The 25,585-nt window shown below is 33.0% G+C and overlaps 1 protein-coding gene across 2 annotated transcripts in view; it reads left to right on the forward strand.

The window, feature by feature from the left end:
* The window catches only part of DNAJB14 (DnaJ heat shock protein family (Hsp40) member B14), a 41,749-nt gene extending 17,476 nt beyond the window's left edge, over window positions 1-24,273 (forward strand). Inside the window, exons 3-8 of one of the 2 annotated variants that reach the window (XM_018049274.1) lie at window positions 3,047-3,192; window positions 10,469-10,654; window positions 12,199-12,293; window positions 13,851-13,960; window positions 14,797-14,969; window positions 19,414-20,033. In XM_018049274.1, coding sequence (XP_017904763.1) covers window positions 3,047-3,192; window positions 10,469-10,654; window positions 12,199-12,293; window positions 13,851-13,960; window positions 14,797-14,969; window positions 19,414-19,538 — 835 coding nt within the window. In that variant the 3' untranslated portion in view covers window positions 19,539-20,033. Of the gene's footprint in view, window positions 1-3,046; window positions 3,193-10,468; window positions 10,655-12,198; window positions 12,294-13,850; window positions 13,961-14,796; window positions 14,970-19,413 lie in introns of both variants that reach the window. The other variant, XM_018049275.1, reaches the window with a different exon arrangement.

Genomic DNA, 25,585 nt, shown 5'->3' on the forward strand with positions numbered 1-25,585 from the left:
CTTTAATAGAATCCCTGAGTTATTCAGAGTATTTCATTTGCTACCTTATATAAGAGTTGCTTAGCTTTAGCTAATCATGTAACACTTATTCATCATATTAGCCTTCATAAGTGTTGCTTTAGTGAGGTAACAGATCACCAGCAAACACTTACATGCTGTGTGCTTTTGTTTTACCTGTACACAGGGGATTTTTCTGAAGAAAGCCGTGTTATCTTGTTGGTTAGCATGATTATGTAAACAAGTTGCTCAGTGACATTTTGGCTCAAAGGGAGAAGCCATGCAATAATACTACATCCATTGCATAAGTAAGAGCTAGCATACAGTAAGACTGAACAAAAAGTGTGTAACTTTGTAAAACTCATATTCTGTGAAACTAAGCACTATTTATTGTCTTTGAGTGTTGAAATGCATTGAAAAATCACAGTGCAAAAGGTGTCCTAGATCTTATTTGAGGAGATTTTTAATATCTCATTGGGAAAGAAGCCCATCTTTTTGTTTTAAAAATATAAGATCAGTGTGAAATCATTAACTGGCCATCCTTATGTTTATCAGTTAGGAACACTTCTGTATAACTGTTAAAATTATTTGAATTATGGGGATTTCATTAGGATTGGTTTTAAGCTATACTTCTTTAAATGGAAACAAATCATTTTGCTAAATTTATAGAATAAATAATCTTTTGTCTCAGGAATAAAGAATTATTTTCCTAAATGCCAATTAAATTTGGAGTATATTTAAAAATCATCTATAATAACAACAACAAAAAGTCATCTATAACATGTGAAAAAAGAATAGAATGAGGCCTCCCTGCCCTGGCCAATATGCTTTCTAGCACATAAAGGAAGACATAAAGTTGAGCCATGCCTACTCCTCCCTTGTTGAGCTCCCAGACACATCTTTCTGGCCTTTGTCCACATATTTCCTTCCAGCGCAGGTAACAGTTTACCTCTTTTTATTTTCTTTTTCTCCCTTCCTTTCTTTTTTAATTCTTCAGTGAGGATGGAGAAGAAGGAGCAAACTATAAAAAGTGTGACAAATGCATCAGCTGGTGAAAAGGAGTATGGGTTAGAATAATACGTGAATGGTAATTTCTTACTTAGGTGTGAAAAGTCAAGTAAATAAGTATATTTTTAGCATTACTTGAAATATGTAGTCTACAGTTTGTCCATTGGTGACATTGACTTTATACCTCTCTACTGGCTTCTCAAAGAATTTCTCCTCTTCCGGACACACAGATCCAGATTGTGCCTCAGATCCGTTAACCTCTTACTACCTGTACTTGTCCTTCTTCCCTTTATTTCTGTCACATAGTTTCTTAACATATCTAGGAAAATGAGTCTCTACAAAGATAGAGTAATCATTTTCTGTTTTGTTCACTAACTGATCTCAAGAACCCTGGGATATAAATATTATTGACTCAATAATGAATCAATAAATATTAATTATTTTTTGCTCAATAAACATTATTTCCTAAATAAAGGAAATACCATGATTATGAAATAAAATTGACTTGTGTCGGTATTTATTATCTAAAGTAGAAAAGTCTAATTTTAATTATTATTACTCTGAAAAAGACTGCCTAACGTATTTTTGTTGATGTGATTATAAAAGAATTCTATAATCTTTTCAGTGTGTTCTCTTTTTACCCTTGTTCATATAACAAATGATGAATGCTTTCATTATGAAAGGAGAACTAAAGTTCATTTATTCCATAAATATTTACTGAGAACCCCTCATGTACCAAGCACTGTGATGACTAATAGGTTTAGTAGCGAAAAAAGGTCAATCTTGTCTCTTTTCTTAGAACACTTAATGTTAGTCTTTGCAGTCCTCTAGCTGTCAGTGAACAATTGTGCCTCAGATCCATTAACCTCTTACTACCTGTCATCAAGCCATTCATACATGGGACACATTTAAAGTCATAAAGTACACACCAGAAAATATGTAAAATATATATGTATTTTAGTGAAGGAAAATTATTAGGTCATGAGAAAATATAAGCATCCAAAAGGATTAGTGTTCTTTGCTCCATTCGCAGTACTTCTTTTCCTAACCTACTTCAAAGACTCTGGGCTTAAATGTCGCATATTTAGGGTTATAAAATATGTAAGTAGTCTTTTAAGAGTATGTTCATCAAAATGAAAATCAGGTGTAACAAATATGTTTGAGTCCCATAATGTGTTTTATTATGAGATTTTATCTTTCATAGAGAGTAACACACGTGAACGCTCTTTAACATTGCCTAGCCGAATTCACTTGCTTTGACATTTAAGCCATGGGATACAGTAGTTGTTTTACATGCACTAAACTGTTGCTTTGCTATTTGGTTAGGTTTGCATTATGCAACAACAAAACTCTTGAAATGCAATGTCTGTTACTCCTTAGCCGTGACATCTTGAGAGCAGTTTTGGGATTTCTCATGTATTTAAGAGTACTATAAAATTGTTCTTACTCTTTCATTTTAGTATGTGCTCTGTCCTCCATCCACATTTGTTATGAGCTTTGCTTTACTTCTCTGTAGTTGTGATAAATTGTACAAGGACATTCTCACGGTCAATTCTTATTAGAGAGGGGTTGGAGAAATGGTCTGTGGTTGAAAAGAAAATGGAGCAATGACCCTTAGTGGATAGACTATCATTTGATATTGAGAAAACAATCCACAAATAGTTCTTTATACTATTCTGGTGTTCATTGGAAGGACTGATGCTCAAGCTGAAACTCCAATACTTTGGCCACCTCATGTGAAGCGTTGACTCATTGGAAAAGACCCTGATGCTGGGAGTGGTTGGGGGCAGGAGGAGAAGGGGACGACAGAGGATGAGATGGTTGGATGGCATCACCTACTCGATGGACATGAGTTTGAGAGAACTCTACGAGTTGGTGATAGACAGGGAGGCCTGGCGTGCTGCGAGTCATGGGGTTGCAAAGAGTTGGACACACCTGAGCAACTGGACTGAAGTGAACTGAACTGAATCAATAAAAAATTAGAAGTATTACTCAGAGTTCTTCCTTGAAATTTACTTATAACACACTTTCTTGTTCACAGCATAAACAAATGTAAAAATTACTATGAAGTACTTGGAGTAACCAAAGATGCTGGTGATGAAGATTTGAAAAAAGCTTATAGAAAGCTTGCTTTGAAGTTTCATCCAGACAAAAACCATGCACCTGGAGCAACAGATGCTTTTAAAAGTAAAGTAAACCTTTTAAAGCAATTTTCTAAGCTCTTTTTAGAATTCACTTTACAGTATTTCAGATACTAAGTCCTACCTTTGGATTGGAGCATAAGCATTTTAGACTGGTGAGGACCAGCATAAGCATGGGTCCTCAAAATCCTTTAAAACTTAACTTGTTATACCAAGAGCCAAACAAATGCTATCTGGCTTCACAAAAGCATCATGTCAATTTTTGCAAATTTCAAACTTTTCTAGATACACAACATGCTTTCTTGTTTACCACACAAGTAGTGTGATGACTATGCATGAACTTCTATCATATTATCAGCTGGTTCTAAAGGAATTAAAAGCAAAATATATTTTCTATGAGTTTTTGAAATATTAGAGACTGTCTAGAATTGGAAAATTACTTAGAATCACTGTTTGTCCAGTGTTCTTCTGTTTCTGTTAACTCGAGACAATTTTTTGCATTTTCCATATGTAGTTCTAACATGATTTTTTTTTCAAATATGTTTCTTTCCTCTTAGCTACTATTCATTTTTCTTCATTTTCTTTCTTACTTCAGTTTTATTTTGTCAATTTAGTAAACAAGCATGAGAGAACTGATTTTATAATTTCATGTTTATTATATTTATTCATAAGAGTTATTTTCTGATTAATAAGAAAATGCTTAAGTTTGTAATTATTTGTTTTTGTGAATTTGGCATTCATAGAGCCAACATATGATGTTTATGGTGAAATGCTGGGGCCTTGGAAGAACAGAAAGGAGACACTAATTTTTTTAATTTTCCTTAAAAATAGATGACTCAATTGGTCATTCAACAAAATATCATTAAAATTGTTTCCAGAATGGTTTTATTTCTTAAAGGATGTTGCCAATCAGCATACATTTGGGGTTTATTAATATAGTTCAATAAAAGCAGCTGCCAAAGTGGTACTGGAATTAAAATATCACTGTGACAGTGAGAACCTTCTCTGATTGATTCCTTAAATTAAAAGTAGCATATTAAAAGTACAGGAAAAGCTTCTTTACTCAAAAACACTAACTTTTACCACATATTCCCCCCACCAAGTTAAAAAACTTTTTTTCACATTCTGAATTAAAATAATTTAATTTAAAATTTTTGGTTTTTAAGATGTTTAAAATGTTTGGCAGTGAATTATTTGCACGTCTGTGATCTGTTAGATGATTTCAGTATTAATTTTTCATTAATGCTAAGAACATGCTTCTTTCTCCCATTTCTGTATTGAAGTTGTGTTATTAATAGCATTATTGGTCTTAGAATAACAGTGAGTGGATCTACCAATATTTTTACAGCTTGTGTTGTGTTTTGAAGAGATGAGCAACATAAATGTCACCCCACACAGACACTCAGAGAAGTTTTACAAAGGTGATGCTACTTTGATGTGGTACATTTCAGAATCTAATGCCCTAATTTGCAAAACTGGAAACAATGTTTATCAACATGCTAGGTGGTGACTCATCTGTAGAGGAAAGGTGCACATTATTCAATCCACAGAAGGTTATTTGTAAATCAGAATGCCAATTTATTAATCCCAAAGAGGATCATAATAGGATGGTGGTTGATGAACCCATTTTTCATTGAGTAGATACTACATAGGAAACCCAGATTGTTGGAACTTCCCTGGTAATCCAGTGGTTACGACTCTGTGCTTCCATTTCAAGGGGCATAGGTTCAATCCCTGGATGGGGAATCCTGCATGCCGCATGGTGCAGCTATAAAGAAATAAAAGAAAACCCAGACTGTAAGCCACAGAAGACTGGTGAACAAAGGTAGTTAATTAGACAATATTACTGCTAGTGTGTCGTCACAGAGAAGTGGCAAGTTTCCTTCATTCAGCACATAGGATCTTTGCATGACCTTCTGAATCATCTTATTTTCTCTTTAATCAATTGATCTTAACTTCTGTGTCTAGGATACCAAGCTATTTAGTCTAAATAAAGACTATAGTTTTTTGTTTGTATAAGAGAGAAGTATAGATTTATTGCTCTGTGATTGCTAAAATACTTTTTACAGAAGATGGAAACCATTTTTGTTTTTATTTCCTTCAAGAATAGAAAAAGAGACAATTAGTTAAAGGAATGAGATTAGATAGAAGATATAGTTTCGCTGTGTTTTGTAAAACTTTAAAAACTTACCATCAAAGAGGGTAGATTAAATGAACTCTTAAGTTCATGTAGCTCTTTGTCCTTTAATTAGGTTTGTGAATTTCTCAAAGCAGGGAATATTTTATTTACATCTAGACAATAACTTGCATAATACATATAAACATACCTTTAAAAATATTTGAAATGGATCCCTTTCCTTCTCTCTGATGTGAATATTTTCAAAATATGCCCTGTCTGCATTATCTTCAAAGACTCCAAGTATTTCATAGACTGTTTGAATAAATACATGTGCCTGTTGACATATGCATGAATCTGATTACAAAGGGCATTGATTAAGTGTTTGTACGTTTGTTTGTTAAATAATAATGGATCAGATGCTACTGCCCATGTCAGGTTTTGGTAGTTCAGGATTCTTTTTTTCTTTCTTTCTTTTTGACTGTGCTAGGTCTTCATTGTTACATGGGCTTTTCTCTAGTTGTGGTAAGCAGGGGCTGCTCTCTAGTAATGTTGCATACGCTTCTCATTGCGGTGGCTTCTCCTGCTGCAGAGCCAGGCTCTAGGGCACACAAGCTTCAGTAGCTGTGGTTCCCGGGCTCTCGAGCACAGGCTCAATAGCTGTGGCTCATGAGCTTAGTTGATCCGAGGCATGTGGTGGGATCTTCCTGGACTGAACCTGTGTCATCTGCATCGGCAGGTGGATTCTTTACCACTGAGCCACAAGAGAACCCCCTCAGTATTCTTAACATCTAGAGTGAACTTCTAAGAATAGAGAAGTCAGTCTACCTTATGGGCTAGTTCTTCTAGAGAAATACAAGAAGAAAATCTAAGATATCCTCTTATTAAATGAATTTGTAATTTATGAAGAGGAGACAAATCTCACACAGAACATTTGGAATAATAGTAATACCTAACATTCAACAAGCATTTTATAGTTTTTCATTCCCATTTTTAAAACTTTAATGTTATTAAAAATCTTCTGAAGTAAACAGGGACCAGTGTCATCCCTTTGCAAGTAAGAAAATATGAATCTTAAAGAGATTAACATTTACCCAGGATCTCCCAGAAGACTGAATGTAATTAAAATTCAAAACATAGAGTAAAGATATCCAAAGAAAAGCCAGAAAGATACAGCAGAATTATAATCAGAGTAATTGGAGAAGCTTTCATATTATAGGTGAGAATTATGTATTCTCAAGATGAGTATGATTTCTTTGGTTAGAGAAGATGGCAGAAACTTGGCTATGAGAATGAGGGAAGTGATTTAAAAGTCAGTGAGGACTTCCACTTTCAGGAAGACTTTTCCCTGTTACTCACACTAAAGTACAACTGAATTAGTTATAAAACAAAACAAATACAAGTTATTCAGCATAGTGTTGGAAACTCTAATCAGTGCATTTAGGTGAGAGAAAGAAATGAAAGGCACACAAACTGTCCCTATTTGCAAATAACATGATCATGTATAAAATACCAAGGAATGTACCTAAAAGAAAAAAAATCCTAGAACCAGTAAGTAAATCCTGCAAGATTTCAGGGTATAAGATAAACATAAAAAGATCGATTACTGTTTAGTATATTTCCACATACTAATGTATACTATTTAGTATATTTCTGCATACTAATATGTAGATACTGAAATTTAAAAATGTATTACTATTTATAATCACACACACACAAGAAATACTTAGGTGTAAATTTAACAAAACTTGTGTAAGATTTGTTTGCTGAAAACTATATAATGAAAGAAATCAGAGAGGATCTAAATAAATAGAATGATATATCATGTTCATAGATCGAAAGACACAGTAGTAAAGATGTCAAGATTCCCCAAGTTGATATACACATTTAATACAGTTCCTGTCAAAATCTTAACAGACTTCTGTGTAGATAAAAGGAAGTTTATTCTAAAAGTCATATGGAAATACAAAGAACCTGAATAAGTGATTCATTAAAGTAGGAGTAATAAGTGTACCTGATTTTAGGACTTACATTCTAACTATGGTTAGCAAAATAGTATAGAATTGGCAGAAGGAGAGACACATAGATCAGTGGAACAGGATGGGAACCCATAGAAATATTACAGAGGTGCAAAATCAATTCAGTGGCGAAAAGGTAGCCTTTTCAACAAAATAGTTTTGGAGCAACTGGACATTCGTAGGCAAAACAAACAACAAAATTTAACCTTGAAATAAATCTCATGCTTTATATAAGAATGATTTTAACATGAATCTTATGAAGTATAAGAGAGCACTTCAACTTTTAGCAAAAAATCATGGGAGCAAATTTTTAGGATCGTAGGCTATGTAATGACTTCTTAAAGTTTAACACGAGACAGTTTATAACACAAAAAGTAGATAAGTTGGACTTGATAAAATTTTTTTTTTGTTTACTTTGCAAAGATGCTATGAAGTAGAAGAAAAGACAAGCAACAAGGAAGGAGAAAATATTTGCCAAGCACCTACCTATCTGACAAAGGACTAGTGTCCAGAATATATAAAGAACTCCCCCAAACTCCCAATTAAAAAAATAGACAACCCTATTAGAAAATGGATATGAGACATGAAGAGACATCCTACTAAAGATTATATACACATGGCAAGTATGCATGTGAAAAAGTTTTTAGTATCATTCATTAGCCATTAGAGATATTGCAAGGTAAGACCAAAATGAGATTCTACTGCATACCTATTAGAATGGTTAATATTAAAAAAAGTAGGAACACCAAATACTGGTACAGATGCAGAGTAACTGGATCACTTACACATTGCTGATGGATTATGAGATGACATTGTCACTCTGTAAAACAGTTTGGCAGTTTCTCACAAAACTAAGTATTTAACTAATAGACAACACAGCAATTGCATTTCTAGGAACTTATCCTAGAAATAAAAATATATATTTACACACAAACCTGTTCATGAATGTACATAGCAGTTTTATTTGTAACAACCAAAACCTAGAAACAATGCAGGTGTTGTTCATTGGGCGATTAGTGAATCAGTGATACATCCATACCATGGAGAACTAATCAGCAATAAAAGGAATGAATGACTTACATAACAGCTTGGATCAATCTCCAAAAAACTATGCTGATTGAAAAAGATCAATCTAGGAGATTTCATTCCATTTATATACCGTGTTATTCCATTGATTTAACATTCTTGTAATGTCAAAATTATAGAAATAGAGAAGACAAGTCGGTAGTTGTGGGCAGTTAAAAGGGGAAGGGCAAGAAGGAAGTAGGTGTGGGTATAAAAGGGCAGCCTGAGATGGTGCTGGAAATGTTTTATATCCTGATTGTTATCAATGTCAGTATCCTTGATATAATAATTTTATAAGGTACTACCATGGGGGAAATTGGGTAATGGGTAGAAGAGTCTATCTATATTACTCTTTACAACTTCATATGAATCTAAAGTTAACCTCAAAATAAACAGTGTAATTAAAGGAAAATTAATAAAGTGGAATGTTTCCTTTTGTGAAGTAAACAACACTGAGATGGAAATGTATTTTGTGAGGCTTTGAATACCAAAATGAATTTTGGTTTTAATTTTTAAGATAATAAAGAACTGGAAAAAAGTATTGATTATAGGTATAGCACAAGGTAAATAAATAGTAAATTAGTCACAGTAGATAAATTGTCTTACATATACAATTATGAATTATGACAATTTTTCACAAATATCATCTAAAATATCATAGCATTTGGAAATTATTTTTATAGCAAAGTCTTAGAAGTAGAATTGAGTTGCCAACATGTTAATAGTTTAAAAAGTAATAGCGTTATGAACCTGAAATAGGTTCAGTGTATAAAGGTTAAGAATCCTAAAACTGTTACTAATACTGGAAGTACAGCTTTGGCAGATATTGATAGATATGCTTCTTTTTTGGGTAGGTACCTTGATGGTGTTTATAAGTACATTACTTGGATCTCTGATTATGCTTTCCCATTGGAGCAACATTATAAATTATTGCTATATTTCTGAGTCATAGATCTATTTGGAAATCTAAAGAAAGTTTTGGGCCATCTCCTCAAGATAAATGGACTATTCACTTAAATTTTCATTCCATAGTGTTCACAGATGACTGGAAAGCTATCTCTGACTCAGAAAAAAGTTCCAGAGTATCTGCATATAATTAATTTCAATGTGATATGCAGTCATCCAGAAACAACTACCTAATGAGCATCTATTTGCTTGTTCAGTACCTATGACAACCACCACATGGGATCCAGAAAGTATTTTTAAAATAATCCCATATGCAAGAGGCTTATGATCTAGTTTGAGAAGCAAGTTGTATTTGTGAAATGATTAGTTATTAGAAATTTCAGAATAAGAATAGGGTAATTCCTGCTGTTAGATTAAAACAGTATAGTTTTTGTAAATTACCTCAAGAAGACATTTTGGTAATTAATGTGCTCTTTTGGGCATGGAAATATGAGATAGGAAATCAAACTTTTTATGAATATCACAAAAGTAGCAAAGTAAGATAGGAAAACTAGAGACTATATGGATTCATTTTTTTAAAAATTCAGACTTTATGCTAGACCATAGAGATTATGCAGTGAAAAACACAGTTCCTACCTTCATGGAGTTGACAGTGTAAGAGAAATAAATTGTTCAGAATTAGAATGAAGAATAGCTCACTCTGGGCTGGCGTGTGCAAAAAAAAGTTTTATGGTGTCGCTTGCAGAGAGATTACTTACTATGCTAAAATAACTTTGATCTTGAACAAGTTTCCTAACCCCTTTGAAACTTGGGGACTTCATCTGTAAAGTGGGGATAATAACGGATAATGTAATAAGATATTTGAGTTCAGAGCCTGGCAGTTGGTAGCTATTGCTGTTACTAGTGAGTGACTAGATTAGGATACTCAAAAAGGAAATAATAGCAGGCTATTAGGGGTAGAGCACAATAGTAAGAAAGCAAGATGGGCATTCCTTTATGTTCAAGGCAGTAGGGAGACTATACAGTATAAAAAATTGTATTGGGAGGCAATACATATAAGCAATGTATATAATACCTTTAAAAGAAATTGTTACTGTTGTGTTTTTCTTCTGATTAGCCTCAAATATTTTTTGTTGTTGTTTGACAAGGAGTTTTTATATGGTACAGTCTTTTTTACTGTAAAAACTGTGCTTATCAACTTCTCATTACTTTTGCAGAGATTGGAAATGCTTATGCTGTTTTAAGCAATCCAGAAAAACGAAAGCAGTATGACCTCACAGGCAATGAAGAACAAGCATGTAATCAGCAGAACAATGGTAGATTTAATTTCCATAGAGGTTGTGAAGCTGATATAACTCCAGAAGATTTGTTTAATATATTCTTTGGTGGCGGATTTCCTTCAGGTATTTTAGTGTTAATTATAAATATTATATTTTATGAAGCTAGAGATCCTCACCACCAATTAGGCTATTTAGAGATTTATGTACCTCCCTCTGACATTTCTTATAGTATTATGATCCTGTGATAGTTCTTCATAAAAATAGGAGGAAAATATAGACTTATTAGCTTTATTGTAAGTCTGTCTTTTTCCCAGAATATATTTTAATTTTAAAAAGATGTTCTGTATTTTACATAAAGCTGAAGAAAGGATCTATAAGTAGGAAATAAAGTGGCAATGTCTTAGTTAAATGCTGTTACAACTATAGGAAGTAATCTGTCTCTTGGAGGACTATTTGACATGTGTTCTTTGAAGATCTTCATAGATATTTCATTAATAACATTATAAATATATTTTGAATACATGTGGAGATATTTTTCATTGAAATATTAAAATGGCTGAATCATTGGTTCTATATGAAGTGGGTTTTAACAACTTACATTACATTAAGATAGAAATAATTACTTGACCTAGGCTATCAAAGTAAAGTGCTGTAGAAGTACTACTAAATAAATAGACTTCATAGTACAGCATATGTAGTATTGAGTTTTACTTACATTTACTGTGAGTTGCTTGTGTGGAAATTATTATTTTTTAAGAGTAGCTTCTGTAAGGTGTTTAAAATTGTAGCTCTAGTCTTGTTTACCACAGTTTAAAAAGGTGCTGAGTTAAACATCCCATTCAAAACTAGGAGAGTCTTTATGAATGTAGCAGTATAATGTGGCCTGGTAGCACTGTCTGAATATTATTGAGAAACATTGTGGTCATTGATAAGGTATTTCATAAAACATCCTTGAAAGAAAGAGGATATGTAAAACAAATTAATGACTGAAAATATAACCTTGAGACGTATTAGGATATGTAACTCCCTCTCATAGAAAAATTATTCAGACTAATAATTTGGACTAAAAATATGCTAGGAACAATTAGAAATCTTTCAGGAAATAGTGAATTTCTGATTGCTGATTTGCAGTGTTTTTGCTTGTCTTAACATAGTTTACTTTATTAGTGATAGCCATTGCTCACTGGTCACCTTTTTTTGAAAACAGCTTGAATGTCATCAACAAGAAAATGTTGGAAAGTTGTGGTCCACCTGTATGATAGTATATTATACAGCTGTTTTGTTTTTTTTTTTTATGAATGAAAGTAGTATCATTTGATTTCTAGAGATACTTGAGATTCGTTGACAAATGCAGAAGGCAGAGTTTCAGATTAATGATCGCAGGTTTGTAAAATCAACCAACCACAACAAAAGTCCTGTTTGTATGCAGTATTAGAGAGGAATTCTTACTCGAATTTTCATCAAGAAAGAGTTTCTCCTTTACTTTAAGAGAAACAAAGAAGAATCATTCTGGGTTTTGTCTACTCTTCGTTTACAGGAGGGCAATAAGAGTTCATTACTCAAATGTGCATTATTTTAGTAATTAAAAAAATAAAAATATAAAGGAAAATATAATTTTTCTGATCATAACTTTTCTCCCTAATTTAACCTTGCTTTTAATTTTCTAGGTAGTGTACATTCATTTTCAAATGGACGAGCTGGTTATAGCAATCAACATCAGCATCGACATAGTGGACATGAAAGAGAAGAAGAAAGAGGAGATGTATGTTTATGATATGATTAAAAATCAGAAAATGGCAGATTTCAGCTCAGGAAAAGGATAGAGTTGTGTAAAAACAGATCATGTTGTTTTAAAAGGAAGTAATGAGTTTTCTTTTTGCCAGAGGTGTTCAGCATAGACTAGAGAATCCCCTAGGGATGTTGAGGGACCAGGAGAAGAAGTTAGGGTGGCAGGTGGTTGGGCAATATGGCACCTTCACATTTGATATTCTATGATTCTAGTGAAGATAAACCTCAAATGTTCATGTTCCTAAGGTAAATTCTTATTGTTGGGTCTAAAGAATTTAGAATTAATACTGAAAAACTTAAATTAGAGGTAACTTTCCTTGTTCTAATACAGTTATACGTCATTGCATATAGCAGTTAAATTACATGAAGGAGAAAGGTAAATGGAAAGAGCTCTAGACTAGAAATTAAAAGGTCTGGGCCCCAGTTCTGCCATTTTCATCAGTGTGCTCGTTCCACCCTCAAATCCAAGGTAAAAATAGTTTTGCAGCCTGCTGCATATTGATAGAGTCTCTGTATGGAAAAAAGGGGGGAGACAGAGAACTTCCTCATCTGTAAAATGAGATCAGGTTATATCAGTTCAGTTCTGTTCAGTCCCTCAGTCGTGTCCAACTCTTTATGACCCATGAACTGCAGCACGCCAGACTTCCCTGTCCATCACCAGCTCCCAGAGTTTAGTCAAACTAATGTCCATCCAGTCAGTGATGCCATCCAACCATCTCATCCTCTGTTGTCCCCTTCTCCTCCCACCTTCAATCTTTCCCAGCATCAGGGTCTTTTCAAATAAGCTGGTTCTTCACATCACATGGCCAAAGTATTGGAGTTTCAGCTTCAGTCCTTCCAATGAATATTCAGGGTTGATTTCCTTTAGGATTAACTGGTTGGATCTCCTTGCAGTCCAAGAGACTCTGAAGAGTCTTCTCCACTACCACAGGTCAAAAGCATCAGTTCTTTGGTGCTCAGCTTTCTTTATAGCCCAACTCTCACATCCATACATGGCTATTAGAAAAACCATAGCTTTGACTAGACAGACCTTTGTTGGCAAAGTAGTGTCTCCGCTTTTTTAGGTTGGTCATAGCTTTTCTTCCAAGGAAGAAAAAACAAAATGAAAACCACAGTTATGGAAAACTAACCAAACTGATCACATGGACCACAGCTTTGTCTAATTCAACAAAACTATGAGCCATGCCATGTAGGGCCCCCCAAGATGGATGGGTCATGTGGAGAGTTCTGACAAAACGTGGTCCACTGGAGAAGGGAATGGCAAACCACTTCAGTACTCTTGCCTTGACAACCCCATGAACAGGTTATATCAGTGTTTTCTAGATCAGTGTCAGGATCTCTAGGTGAAGCACCTAAAAAGTTGTATTTTTAAGAATCATCCCAGGAAGTTGGTTTGATCAGGCAGATTTGGAAGCACTGAATCAGATGATCTCAAATGTCATTTCTGCCTCTAAAAATGTTCGACAACTGTTGGTTTATTGACAACTACAGTTATATTGCAATATTGTTATTCTTTGATGATTTTTTACAGGGAGGTTTTTCTGTGTTTATTCAGCTGATGCCTATTATCGTATTGATCCTCGTATCATTATTAAGCCAGTTGATGGTCTCTAATCCTCCTTATTCCTTATATCCCAGATCGTAAGTAGCTAAGTGAAGTTTTACCCCCAAAATTGTTATTTTTTACTTAGATAACTTTAAAGGGCCCTGTGCACTTTTAAACTTTTAAGTGACAAATCTGTTACTTCATGTGTACCATTTAAAAATCTTTAATTTTAAAAATAATTTACCTAAAGCAGTAAGTTTGTATTATGTTAGTTTACATTTCTATTCTATTGTAGGTAAGGACAGAAGTGCTATATTCGAACTTGATAGCAATTTAATGTAATAGGTAATGGGTTGACATCAAAGACAAAAACCTTCAGAAGACAAAAATACTTTAAAGACAAAAGTAGAATTGGGATTGATGCTACATACATAGATTTGTGTCATTAAAGTGGAAATGATGTTACTTTTCTGTTTATAAAATATCGATTAAATAAAAGCAAATATTACTTTTTATATATTTTTCCACAATATATTGTATGCTTTAAGCAATCGGGACAAAGCAAATTTAATGCAGTATACATTCTAAAAAACTTTAGTATAATGCAATGAAGATAAAGCAAACTTTGTAAAACCATATCACGAGTTCTTTTATAGTATTAAAATGATTGGTCTACAAATAATTTATTTCTTCCAAATAAGATTTTTGCTAACTGAAAATTGAGAGAACTTATAAGAACATAATATATTAAAATATGATTACTTTTTATCACATAAAAAAGTAGCTTTAGGTAATTTGAAATTATATAAATACTTGATTACCAATAGTAACTTTTTAATTATTTTTAATTGTTTTTGCTGCTTGTGTTGTAGAAGCAGATCAGAATGTAGAATTCTAATTAAAAAATAATGATCAAACATTTCTTTTACAGTGGATCAGGACAAACAATTAAAATGCAGACAGAAAACTTGGGTGTTGTTTATTATGTCAACAAGGACTTTAAAAATGAATATAAAGGAATGTTACTACAAAAGGTAGAAAAGAGTGTGGAAGAAGATTATGTGACTAATATTCGAAATAATTGCTGGAAAGAAAGACAACAAAGTAAGTTTACATTTTAAATGTTTAACATTTAAAAACTTATTCAGTCTTGGAATTGATTACTGAAGATTTCCTTACTCAAGGGATGTTCTGAAATTGCCTGGCACCTATCCGGAGCCTGGTACTTAAGTGAGGCAATGTGTTTTAATGTACTTGTGGCCTTATAACAATATTTGGCATGTGGCAAAGACAATGGTATTTGTGTTATTGTTGTTCTTAGTAACTATAGGTGGAATAAGTAGGTAGTATCAAATTTCATTGCATTTAAGATGTTGATGGTTGTAACATGCACCATTATTTTATGACCACTAAGAAAGAAAGTCTTCGCATAAACAATGTCATCAGTTTTAATATACATCCTGTTTCAGAATTAACTTTGAAACTCTTCATTAATTTAGCTTCAACAGGTAGCACTGTCAGTATACAATGAGTTTTGTTGGCAATTCATTTTCCTTTACTTATTTTGTATGTAGAAAAGTTCTTGTGAACACTTAATTGTTTAGCATCTTCCAGCCTCAGCTTCCTTAATTTAAGTAGTTGTATCTATAAAAAGATTGACCATAAGAATCTGCTGAAATGTTCCTTGTGAACTGTTTATTATAGTTTTTTGTCTGTCCCAAGTCATAAAGTAGATTATATAGTATAGACTTTGGAATTAAATAGACTGAAATTGAATCCTAGCTCTGAAATTTTTAGCTGAGTGATTAGTACCAAATATTCTAACCTCATGTATAAGATGGATGATAATGATGAGTGGGAAGAGGAATAACTATATAATACCTATTTTCTCAGTCATTGTCCCAAGCACTTTATATATATTAACTTATTTAAAATCTACAATAACACTTTGAGGTTATTATACCCAATTTGCATATGAGGAAACTGTGACAAAGAGAGAATAATTAATAACTTGCCAAGGTCATTAAGGTAATCTGTGATTCAAAACCTATTTGCTTTCAGAATCTAGGTAGAGTGCTCTATAGTCTTCTCATTAATACCTAACTTTATGGGTTTGTTATGAAAATTAAATCAGGGAATAGCTGAAGTGTTTCACATGCAGTAAATACTCAGAAAATGGAAGCAGTTAACATTATCTCTTATCTACTAGGGAAAATTTGATGAAACATTACCTTTATATATTTCTCAGAGAGTTCTTATCTCTAGCCTTGGTTTCTTCATCCATATACTGATAGAGTAGAAACCTCCTTGGTATTTGAGTCTCTGAGTCTGTGAATCAGTATGTTCTAAATGAAGAGAAGGTTACCTTAGTGGTTTTCAACTGGGAATGATTTGCTCCCACCTCCCAGTGGACATTTGATAATGTCTGGAAACTTTATGTGCATCAGCATGGGGTTGGAGTAGAAGAGATTGCTTCTAACATCTAAATGGGTTAAGGCCAGGGATGCTGCTGAAACATTCTGCAGTGCACAGGACAGCCTCCACAATAAAAATTATCTGGCCCTATATGCCAGTATTGTTGAGGTTGAGAAACTGTGCGTTAGCCGGATGTCTTAAGTATTTACCAAATTTTGTTTATTTAATTTTATTTCACTTAATTTTTTTATCTGCAGTACCTTGCACAATTGTTGGATGAATGAGTAATGGATTCATATGAATAATGACAGGGCTCTGGTGTCTCAGATGGTAAAGAATCTCCCTGCAATGTGGGAGACCCTGGGTTAGGATGATCCCCTGGAGAAGGGAATGGCAACCCACTCCAGTATTCTTGCCCAGAGAATTCCATGGACAGAGAAGCGTGGTGAGCTACAGTCCACAGGGTCATAAAGAGTCAGACACAACTGAGCAACTAATACTCACACACACATGAATGAATGAATGAATGAATGAAAGGCCTACCTCTTTTGTGCTAAAAGAATGATGAGCACATTAGATATATCACTTTCAAATACAAGTTCTAGTCCCCAGCCAAAAACAGGTGATTTTTGAGTTTTACTTGCTTATATTCTATTACCTTAAATAATAGGGAAGTGACTGCATAAATAGAAAGAAGGAAAGATACTCAACATTTATGGATGAAAGTGTAATGTTATGTTTAAAGTGTTGACTCTGGGAATCCCTTGCAAGATCCTGGCTTCAGCAACACAGTTACCTAGGCCAAGTTACTTAACCTCTCTAAATCTCAGTTATCTCATCATTAAAATATGGACCAGAACAGATATTTGTTAACACTTAGCATAATGCCTTGTACCCATATGTATTCTATATTATTATTTATTATAATTTTGTTTTACTCTTTACTTAGCATGAGCCAAGTGGGTTTTGTTTTTTGTTTTTTTTGCGTAATTTAATCTCTTACTAGTTCAACAAGATCACTATCAATTGGTTTCATGGACCCTTCAGTCCATCTTCTGTCCACTATACCACATTGTCTACAGCTATATTGTACACATTTACATGTGTCTTTTAAAGTTATTATCAGAAGTTTTAGCTAAATCTGTTTTAATGTCATTATTTATAAAACAACTTACTTGTGTTCAAAAATATCAATGAAACAAGGCAAAGCTCTTAAAGACAAAGAGACATGACAACTGAATACAGTATGTGATCCTAAATTGAATCCTGGGTGGGAGGAAACAGTTATAAAGGACATCATTGGGATAATTGGTGAAATTTGAATATGGACTATGTATTAGATAATAGTATTATGTCTAATAGTATTATGTCATTGTTAAATTTATGGATTTGAAAATTGTATTGTGGTTATATAAGAGAATGCCCTTGTTCTTAGGAGAAACTTGCTGAAGTATTAGGAATGAAAGGTCATGATGCCTGTAACTTACTCTCAAAAAGTTCTACAAAATAATCGCCACCACAACAATCACAGCAGCCTTTACTGTAGAACGCTAAAGCAGATTTGACAGAATATGAAAAATTAGTCAATCAAGGTAAAGGGCTTTAGAATGTTTATTGTGGTACTCTTTAACTTGTGTATATTTGAAGTTTTTAAAATAAAATTCAGCAAATTCAGCACATCTATGTATAGGTTAAAGGCTTGGATACTCTTTCGCCAGCATTTTTCTGTTTTGAAGTCACTTCTAATACTGTCAGAGGTCTAGATTGGTAAAATGGGTGTTTTATAAAATACAAGCAGTAATTTGAGGTAATTAATGGAAAGAATATTAGGCTAGGTAAAGATTTGAATCGGCATCTAAATTCTGCCATTTACTAGCTCTGTGAACTTTTTGGTTTATCTACCTCAGTTGAAAAGAATCACCTGCAGATGGATTTTTTGCAGAGTTGGACACAACTGAAGTGACTTAGCAGCAGCAGCAGCACTTGTAAATAAAAGCAGTGGAATGATTTTGATTGACTGGTTAAATCCTAACCTGATTGATCATTTCTGAAGATTTTTACAAATAGAGTATACACTTACCTTTGAGTTTATTTTGAATATCGTCCTGATTGATGTCTTCTAATTTAATGTCTGTTTTTGGTTACATCTTATCTACACTGCTCCCACCCTTTAGAAGTGTTAATAGTGAAATGGCTGAGACTACCAAGAAAATGACAAGGAATAAGTTCCCTGAAGAATGTTTGATTTCTAGTCTATATTTCTTTACTAATGTTACCTACATATTGAAGGAAGGCTCAAAAGTACTTATTTGCTAAATACCACTACTCTAATTGTATACAAGGTTTTCTTTTCTTTTTTGTGTTCCTTCAATAAGTTTAGTATATATGGTTTCTAAAAATTATTGGCTTATTTTGCTGTGCCAGGTCTTAGTTGTAGCACTTGGATCTCTAGCTGTGGCATGAAAGGATCTACCCTGGGCCCCTGCATTAATTCAGATAAACTCAGAACAAGATTGTAAATTTTTCTACTGAGACCTCAGCATAATTAATTAATCTGGAACTTTAATAAAGGTCGCAGCAAAAACAACCACTGACAGTATTGAATAGCGTATGATATCTTTGGGGAAAGAGATCAAAAGGATGCTTTAGAGCAGTTGTTTTTAAACCTTCAGGGACAGGAGTGGAGGAGGGAAAGAGTTGATAAGATACTATCCTTATTTCTTTTCTAGAGCAACTTGTATTTATTTTACGTGGTAAGACTCCACATGGCTTTTAGGTCGAGTACTTGGATTTCTTTAAAAAAAAGAAAACAGCTAATAAGAGACTTCCATGGTGGTCCAGTGGCTGGGACTCTGAGCTTCTAATGCCGGGGTTCCGGTTCGATGCTTTGTCAGGAAATTAGATCCTACATGCAGCAACTAAGAGTTCACATGCCAAAATTAAAGATTCCACACGCTACAGTGAAGGTTGAAGATCCTGTGCACTGCAGCTAAGACCTGGCCTAGCCAAATAAATTTAAAAACAAAAAACAGTTAATAGAAATATATTGAAGGGCTTCTATGAAGCATCATGAATTTAAACAACTAGTTGATCTAAATTATTTACTTTGCAAAATATTTTTGTTTGTTAACAGAAACAGATATGCAGTATGCAGCAAAAGTTTACCATGACGAACGACTCCGCAGGAAGGCAGAAGCCTTAAGCATGGACAACTGTAAAGAGTTGGAGCGGCTGACCAGTATTTATAAAGGAGGATGAATGGGAATTTTATTTATACCTTTTAGAGTACTTTCTATTTTTTCTGTAAGTTTAGTTTCATCATGAGAGCTAAAGAAAAAGATTTGATATTGAAAACTAAACTGAATAGTTGATCCTGAAATCTTGGACTGTTTATGATCTACTGGCTCCTTTAAATAGTAAGAAAATGAAAACTAAAATTATTATTTTAGTTATGCTTCTGTAATTATTTTTACTTTAAAAGCTTATATGATTCCTAACTAAAAATGTCTTGAGAAAGGATTATCATACCTGTAGCAATTTCTGGTTTTTAGATCCTCCATTTTTTTCCCTTGTCATGTAAATATTTATGGAATGATCATTTTGTGTATATACAGTCTATTCCCTTTTTATTTAAATTCTTTTGGGTTTAACTCCATGAGACACTTAAGTTTAAATTGATGGAATAAATGTTTTATGACAAAATTACATTTTTCTTGTTAGATGTCAAATGTGTGGAGTTTACAATGAAACTTTATCAAAAAGAGAAGAAAAAAACTGAAGCTGTTTAACTTGTGTAAAATCTTGTAGCATTATCAGCTTAGAGAAAATTGATATTTTTAATATTGCCATTATATTCTAAAGTATATATTGAGATAAATGAACTGGTGTAAAGTATCAGTTTGCTATTTATTTAGTTTATGAATTGCTAAGCCATGCATAGATAGATTTTAAAGAAAATATGAGGAAATGGCTATATAAATATTAACCAAAAAGGGTCTTCAACAGTAAATTGCAGTTACGTCATTTGCAATTCCAGTAACTAAAAGGCCCCCAAATGTTCATATGTACATCTTTGAAGGCTGCTAAAATTTATGAAGAAAAGGACCTACCTGTTTTACTCCTTGCCCCTTGGAAATCTGCAGTTTCTTCTTAGTGATCATTTAAGCAGGATCCAAAAGTAAATGGGTTCTTACTATTGTCTAAGTAATAAGAAAAATTACTACTAAAATGAAGCTTGTGCCTTTTAACCTGATTGCCAACTGTTAAACATATACGTAGATTACAGCACACTTACTTGATCAGAGCATGACTGTTTGGCCATACACACAGTGAGCAGAAATATAGCAGCAGGTAGAATAGTGATTTATAGCAGGTTATCTTTACAAAATTTGAGCTCAAATTTATTCACCATTAAGTAATTCAATTAATCCTATAGGAATAAGCTCCTTACAGTTACATCCAAAAATGTAAATTAGAAAAATTAGCTGGAAATTGAAGTTTTGGGTGCCTGTATATTGGATATGAAGCTATTTGATTTCTGGTCTTCTATGTTTTAACAAGTTGTAGTATTTTAATGATTTGGCTTTCATACTCATTTAACGGAACATAAACACATCTTTGGTTTTTTTCTGTGTGTGGAAGAATGCTAGTTAGAGCATGGTGTTCTTTTATTTAAATTTTTTTTCCTGAGTATAATTTATATAGCATATGTTGAATAGAACTTCTGAAATGACCGTTCTTTTTTAAATGTTCTCTTATCAATAGAAATGCCTTGATTGAATTAGTCATTTAACTAAGCAAGATACTGTCCTAGAAAAACTGGACAGCTTAACCAACTTTCTTTAGAAATGTAACCTTAAAAAAAAAAAATAGCATGCCTAAAAGAAAATATAATCTAAAATGTTTTCTTCAGCCTATAGAATGAGTTTCTTAAAAAAATAAAGTAATAGCATTCTAATTAACTGAAAGTTTGTATGCACCCAAAAACTTATAAAAATTTAAATGAAAAAATTCCATCCATTAATTTTCTGGTTTTAATGGGAAATTTACACTACTGTGATTGATGTTCATGTGAATTGAACTCTTGTTGACTGTTTTTCCCTTAATCCTGATTTTAAAGGAACAGGTGAAGTTATCATGTTAAGTGGTTATATTTTACGAAGTTATACATGGCTTTTGGACAGTATTATATTTCAGTTGCATTACATTAAATTTCATAAAATGTGTTTGATAAAGTGTTCAAATGACTTTGGTAAAGCACTGATCGAGTGCCTGACAATTTAAGCTACATGTAAAGTATGCAGGTAAAGAGTAAGTCCTTAATGTCACCTATGTCATGATATAAAGGCCTGTCCAAGTAAGTGTCTTAGAATTTTGGGTTAATTCTACAAAGTAAAGTGACCTAATCTATGTTTGTTTGTTTCTGTAATCAAAGTATCTTGAAATGTAAGATTCTCACTTTTTCTGCTCTTCTAACAAAAATCCCAATGTTTTGCCATCGTATTTTTAGCTACCTGAGCTCTCCAATTAAATATGATAACTTGTCCTCTTCATTTTAATCACTGCCTAAATGCTTTCAGTCTTTGAATATTGCTTTACTAGCTTCTCTGACTGGTATTTTAGAAGTTTGGAAGCAATTACGTTTATTAATGCTTTACATTTTCATCCCTTTTAAACACACACGCAGACATCAGTGTTCTTGCAGGAATTTGGGAGAAGGTAAATAGTATCTTTTCTCCTCCTCTTTTGATTTTTTTGTTTCCCAATAGGTGTTAGTCCTTTGTAACTTTTGGAATTTATTGTGAGCAAATCTGAGAATTTAATTCTCAACAATGAGAAATGATAAGTGAAACTATGTTTTGGGAACAGACTGCATTTGAATGCTTAAATAAGTATTTGTTTCATAATCATTCCATTCTTATTTATGATCTACAAAGATTTGGTAGAGAAAAGTAAATCCTTAAGGTACATGTGTGCCAGTGCATTAGGCCTCTCTGCTTGTATGTCACTTCAGGTTTTGTTGTTAAGAACAGGAAGATAGAATTCCAGCCCTTTATTTTAATTGCACTTTAATGTTTAAGTGTTCTTCCTGTTGCATCTTTAGTTACACTAGTATGTAAAATAGATACTGAGAGAAATGATTAACCTCTTGACTTCCCTTTGTTGGTCTGTAATATTTTTAAATGCAGGTGTTATTTAACAGATGTGACATGTTAATATTACTTAATAATTCATTCAACAGATTTCATTTAAAAACTCCCACCTATGTAAAGGCAGTGAAATATTCCATAATGTTGGCCTGAGGACCAATAAGCTGTCTTTTTAGTTAAGTAAGAATTATGTCAAAAGACCAAAAGATTCAAAAGGAGAATTTGTGCACTTAGCTTCTCCATATGAAGCTTGTATTCAGTATTACTATACTGTTGTCTGTCTTCATACTGAGTAGCCAGCTGAAAGGGCATTTATAATCTATTTTTTAAACAGAAAACCTTCTGAAAATGAATAATAGATATTAATTTTAATCTGTATTAGATAGCTGAACGACTGTCTCTTGGCCACATTGGACTACTGCTTAAAGTTTGTAAAATTCTCTATATAGTCTCATAACGACATAGTTTCTGTTTTGTTTTGTTTTGTTTTGTTTTTAAAGAACAAGTGCATAGAATGAGCATCTTTAAGAACTCTTGTACATCCCTTTAATCATCTGGCAGGCAATACAGTTCTCAAATTCAGGCTTCCTTTCTGGTTTTATTACTATTAAATAGATAGTTTCATATAAATGGAAACATTTTCCCTCAAAACACTAGTTCAGAACATATTCCTTATATTAAGGATTATGTAACCACATCTTTTGTAAATTCCTTGTGTGTAACTTTCCTGTTGGTATGTAATTTCTTTTCATTTAATTTTATTATCTGCTGGTTTTGGGGCCAATAGATTTGTGAATATTCTGTGGATGTGTCCATGTATAGGTGTATATATATAGATAAATATATATATATAAATATATTTTCCAGCTAATACCTCAAATGTGTGATTGTTTAATATATACCACACTATATTTGCACAGTGCAGGGCTTCCACTAGCAGTGGATTTTCTTATTTCTAACTTTGAAAATCAGTCCATAGAATTTCATTGGTGTGGGTTCTTTCTGTTGATCTTTTCCATATTTTAACAGAGATTCCTACTATAAAGTCCATACTTCAAATATAATTGTATTTTCTATAGCAGTCTGGAAATATGTAAAGGGTAAGAAGTGTTTTTTGCAATGTTTTAGTAAGTTTCCATTAAAAATTGGGATTATTGATTGCCAGACTGTCTGGTAATGCATAACAGATGACATCTGGCATGAATGTGAATGTCTCATTCACTTTAGTACAGGAGTTTGGACTTTCTAATCTGATATCCTACTTTGCCATTTAATAGTACCACTAAAATAATAGATTTTTCAGTGACATTGGAGTATTTTAAGCATCAATTTTAAAATGAATTGTTTTGGACTCTGGGTGGATGACAGTTATCAGTGAAAAGAAAGAAACTCACACATAAATGGCATTTTTGTAATTTATTTGTATTAAGAAATGCTTCTTACCTTTTTTGTTTTTCTTAGCTTTTGGATTGCTACATAAGAATTTTCTTTCCATATAAAGTTTAGATCATGTGTTTTTTTAAAAGCTGCAGGTAATTTTCAAGGTGTGATGGAATTTTAATGGAAGCCTTGTATAAGTTAAATGAAGTGAAATTGGTAAAGATCTTTGTCTATAGTGCATTCAAAATTATAGTTAGATTTAAAAATGAAATGTCTGATTTGTAAAATATTTAATGTTGTATCAGACTTACATAAAGTGAAATTTTCTGTGTGAGAACTCTGTTAAAGAAAATACATTTGATTTTTAATGAATGTTCTGAATGATTTATGATGAATTTTTGTCTTTCAGTCTTTGCAGTTTATCTCAATATATGAATAAAAAGAAGGTCTGTTCTCACTGTAAAGGATTTGTTCTTATCATGTTTTATATTCTTACTATGACTTTTCTTTCATTCATTCAACCAGTCAACAAACGTATGAATATTTGCTATGACCCAGGACGTAATGTGGGAATTAATCACTGAACAAGACCAAAATCCTCATGAAGTTTACATCTAGCAAGGGAAATAAATGTCAAGTAAATAACTACTTATGATAAATGCTACAAAGGAAATTTCAAGGTACAATGAAAGCATGTATCTAGAAGACTTTACTCTGGGAGATTAGGGAAGTTTTCTCTGAGAAAGTGAGTTTAAGCTGAAACCCATAAGATGAGATAAGTCAGAGTGAGGTGAATGCTGGATAAGTATTACAGGCAGAGTGTGCTAAGTCGATAAGGTCATAGAAACTTTACAGAAGTGAAAACAAACTTGTAAGATTATGACCTAGGGAGTGAGACCAAGTTAGAGAATTAAGGGCCAAATCCCATGAGGCTATATATATATATGTGTGTGTGTGTGTGTGTTCAAAGAAAACCTTTGAGACTTTTAAAGAAGGGGTTATATGATGAGATTTGTGTTTTTGAAATAACATTTTAGTTGCTGTGCAGAGAAGACTGGAGGGTAAAAGTGAATGTAGGAATGATAGGAAGTATTGTCAGGGAGAGATGATGATGGCTTGCACCAGAGTAGAAATATATATATAGTGATTGATTTTGAGATAGGATGTAGAATCAAGAGAATTATTTGATTGATTAGATTTGGGATAAATAGAGGCAGCAATTTTAAAACTTTGTAAAAATCTGGCTGTGAACAGAAGTAGAGAAAAAGGGTGGTAGCTGGAAGAAGATGTGGTTTCTAAGAAGGCTTTTATTTTTTCAATTACTATTTATTACATGAAGACTTACTATTACATGAGAAACCTTACTAATTCTTTGTATTCTGATGGAAAGGGGCAAGTACAGAGTGAAAGAATAAAGATAGAGAAAAAGAAGGATAATAGCATTAAGTACCTGATACTCCAGAGGATGTTGGAGCCATTGCAAAGATGGAATAATTATTCTAGCTATGTGACACCACCAGCATTCTTTCAGAAAGGAATATACAGAAGATGAGTACAAAAGCAGATTTGTAGCATTAGTGGCTCGATGTTATGGCTTGCATTTTCTTAATGAAATAAGCAATTTATGTAAAATTGGGGAATGGAAAGGATGATAAGCAGACACTTAGAATGAAGACAGTTTGAAGAAATCATTCTCAGTCAGCTGACTAGTGAAAAGGATGATTTCTGTGGCTACCAAACTAGTGACAGAATTTACAGTCTGTTAAATGTTGTATA

Source organism: Capra hircus, chromosome 6 (genome assembly GCF_001704415.2).
Source record: "Capra hircus breed San Clemente chromosome 6, ASM170441v1, whole genome shotgun sequence".
Taxonomy (NCBI): Eukaryota; Metazoa; Chordata; class Mammalia; order Artiodactyla; family Bovidae; genus Capra; species Capra hircus.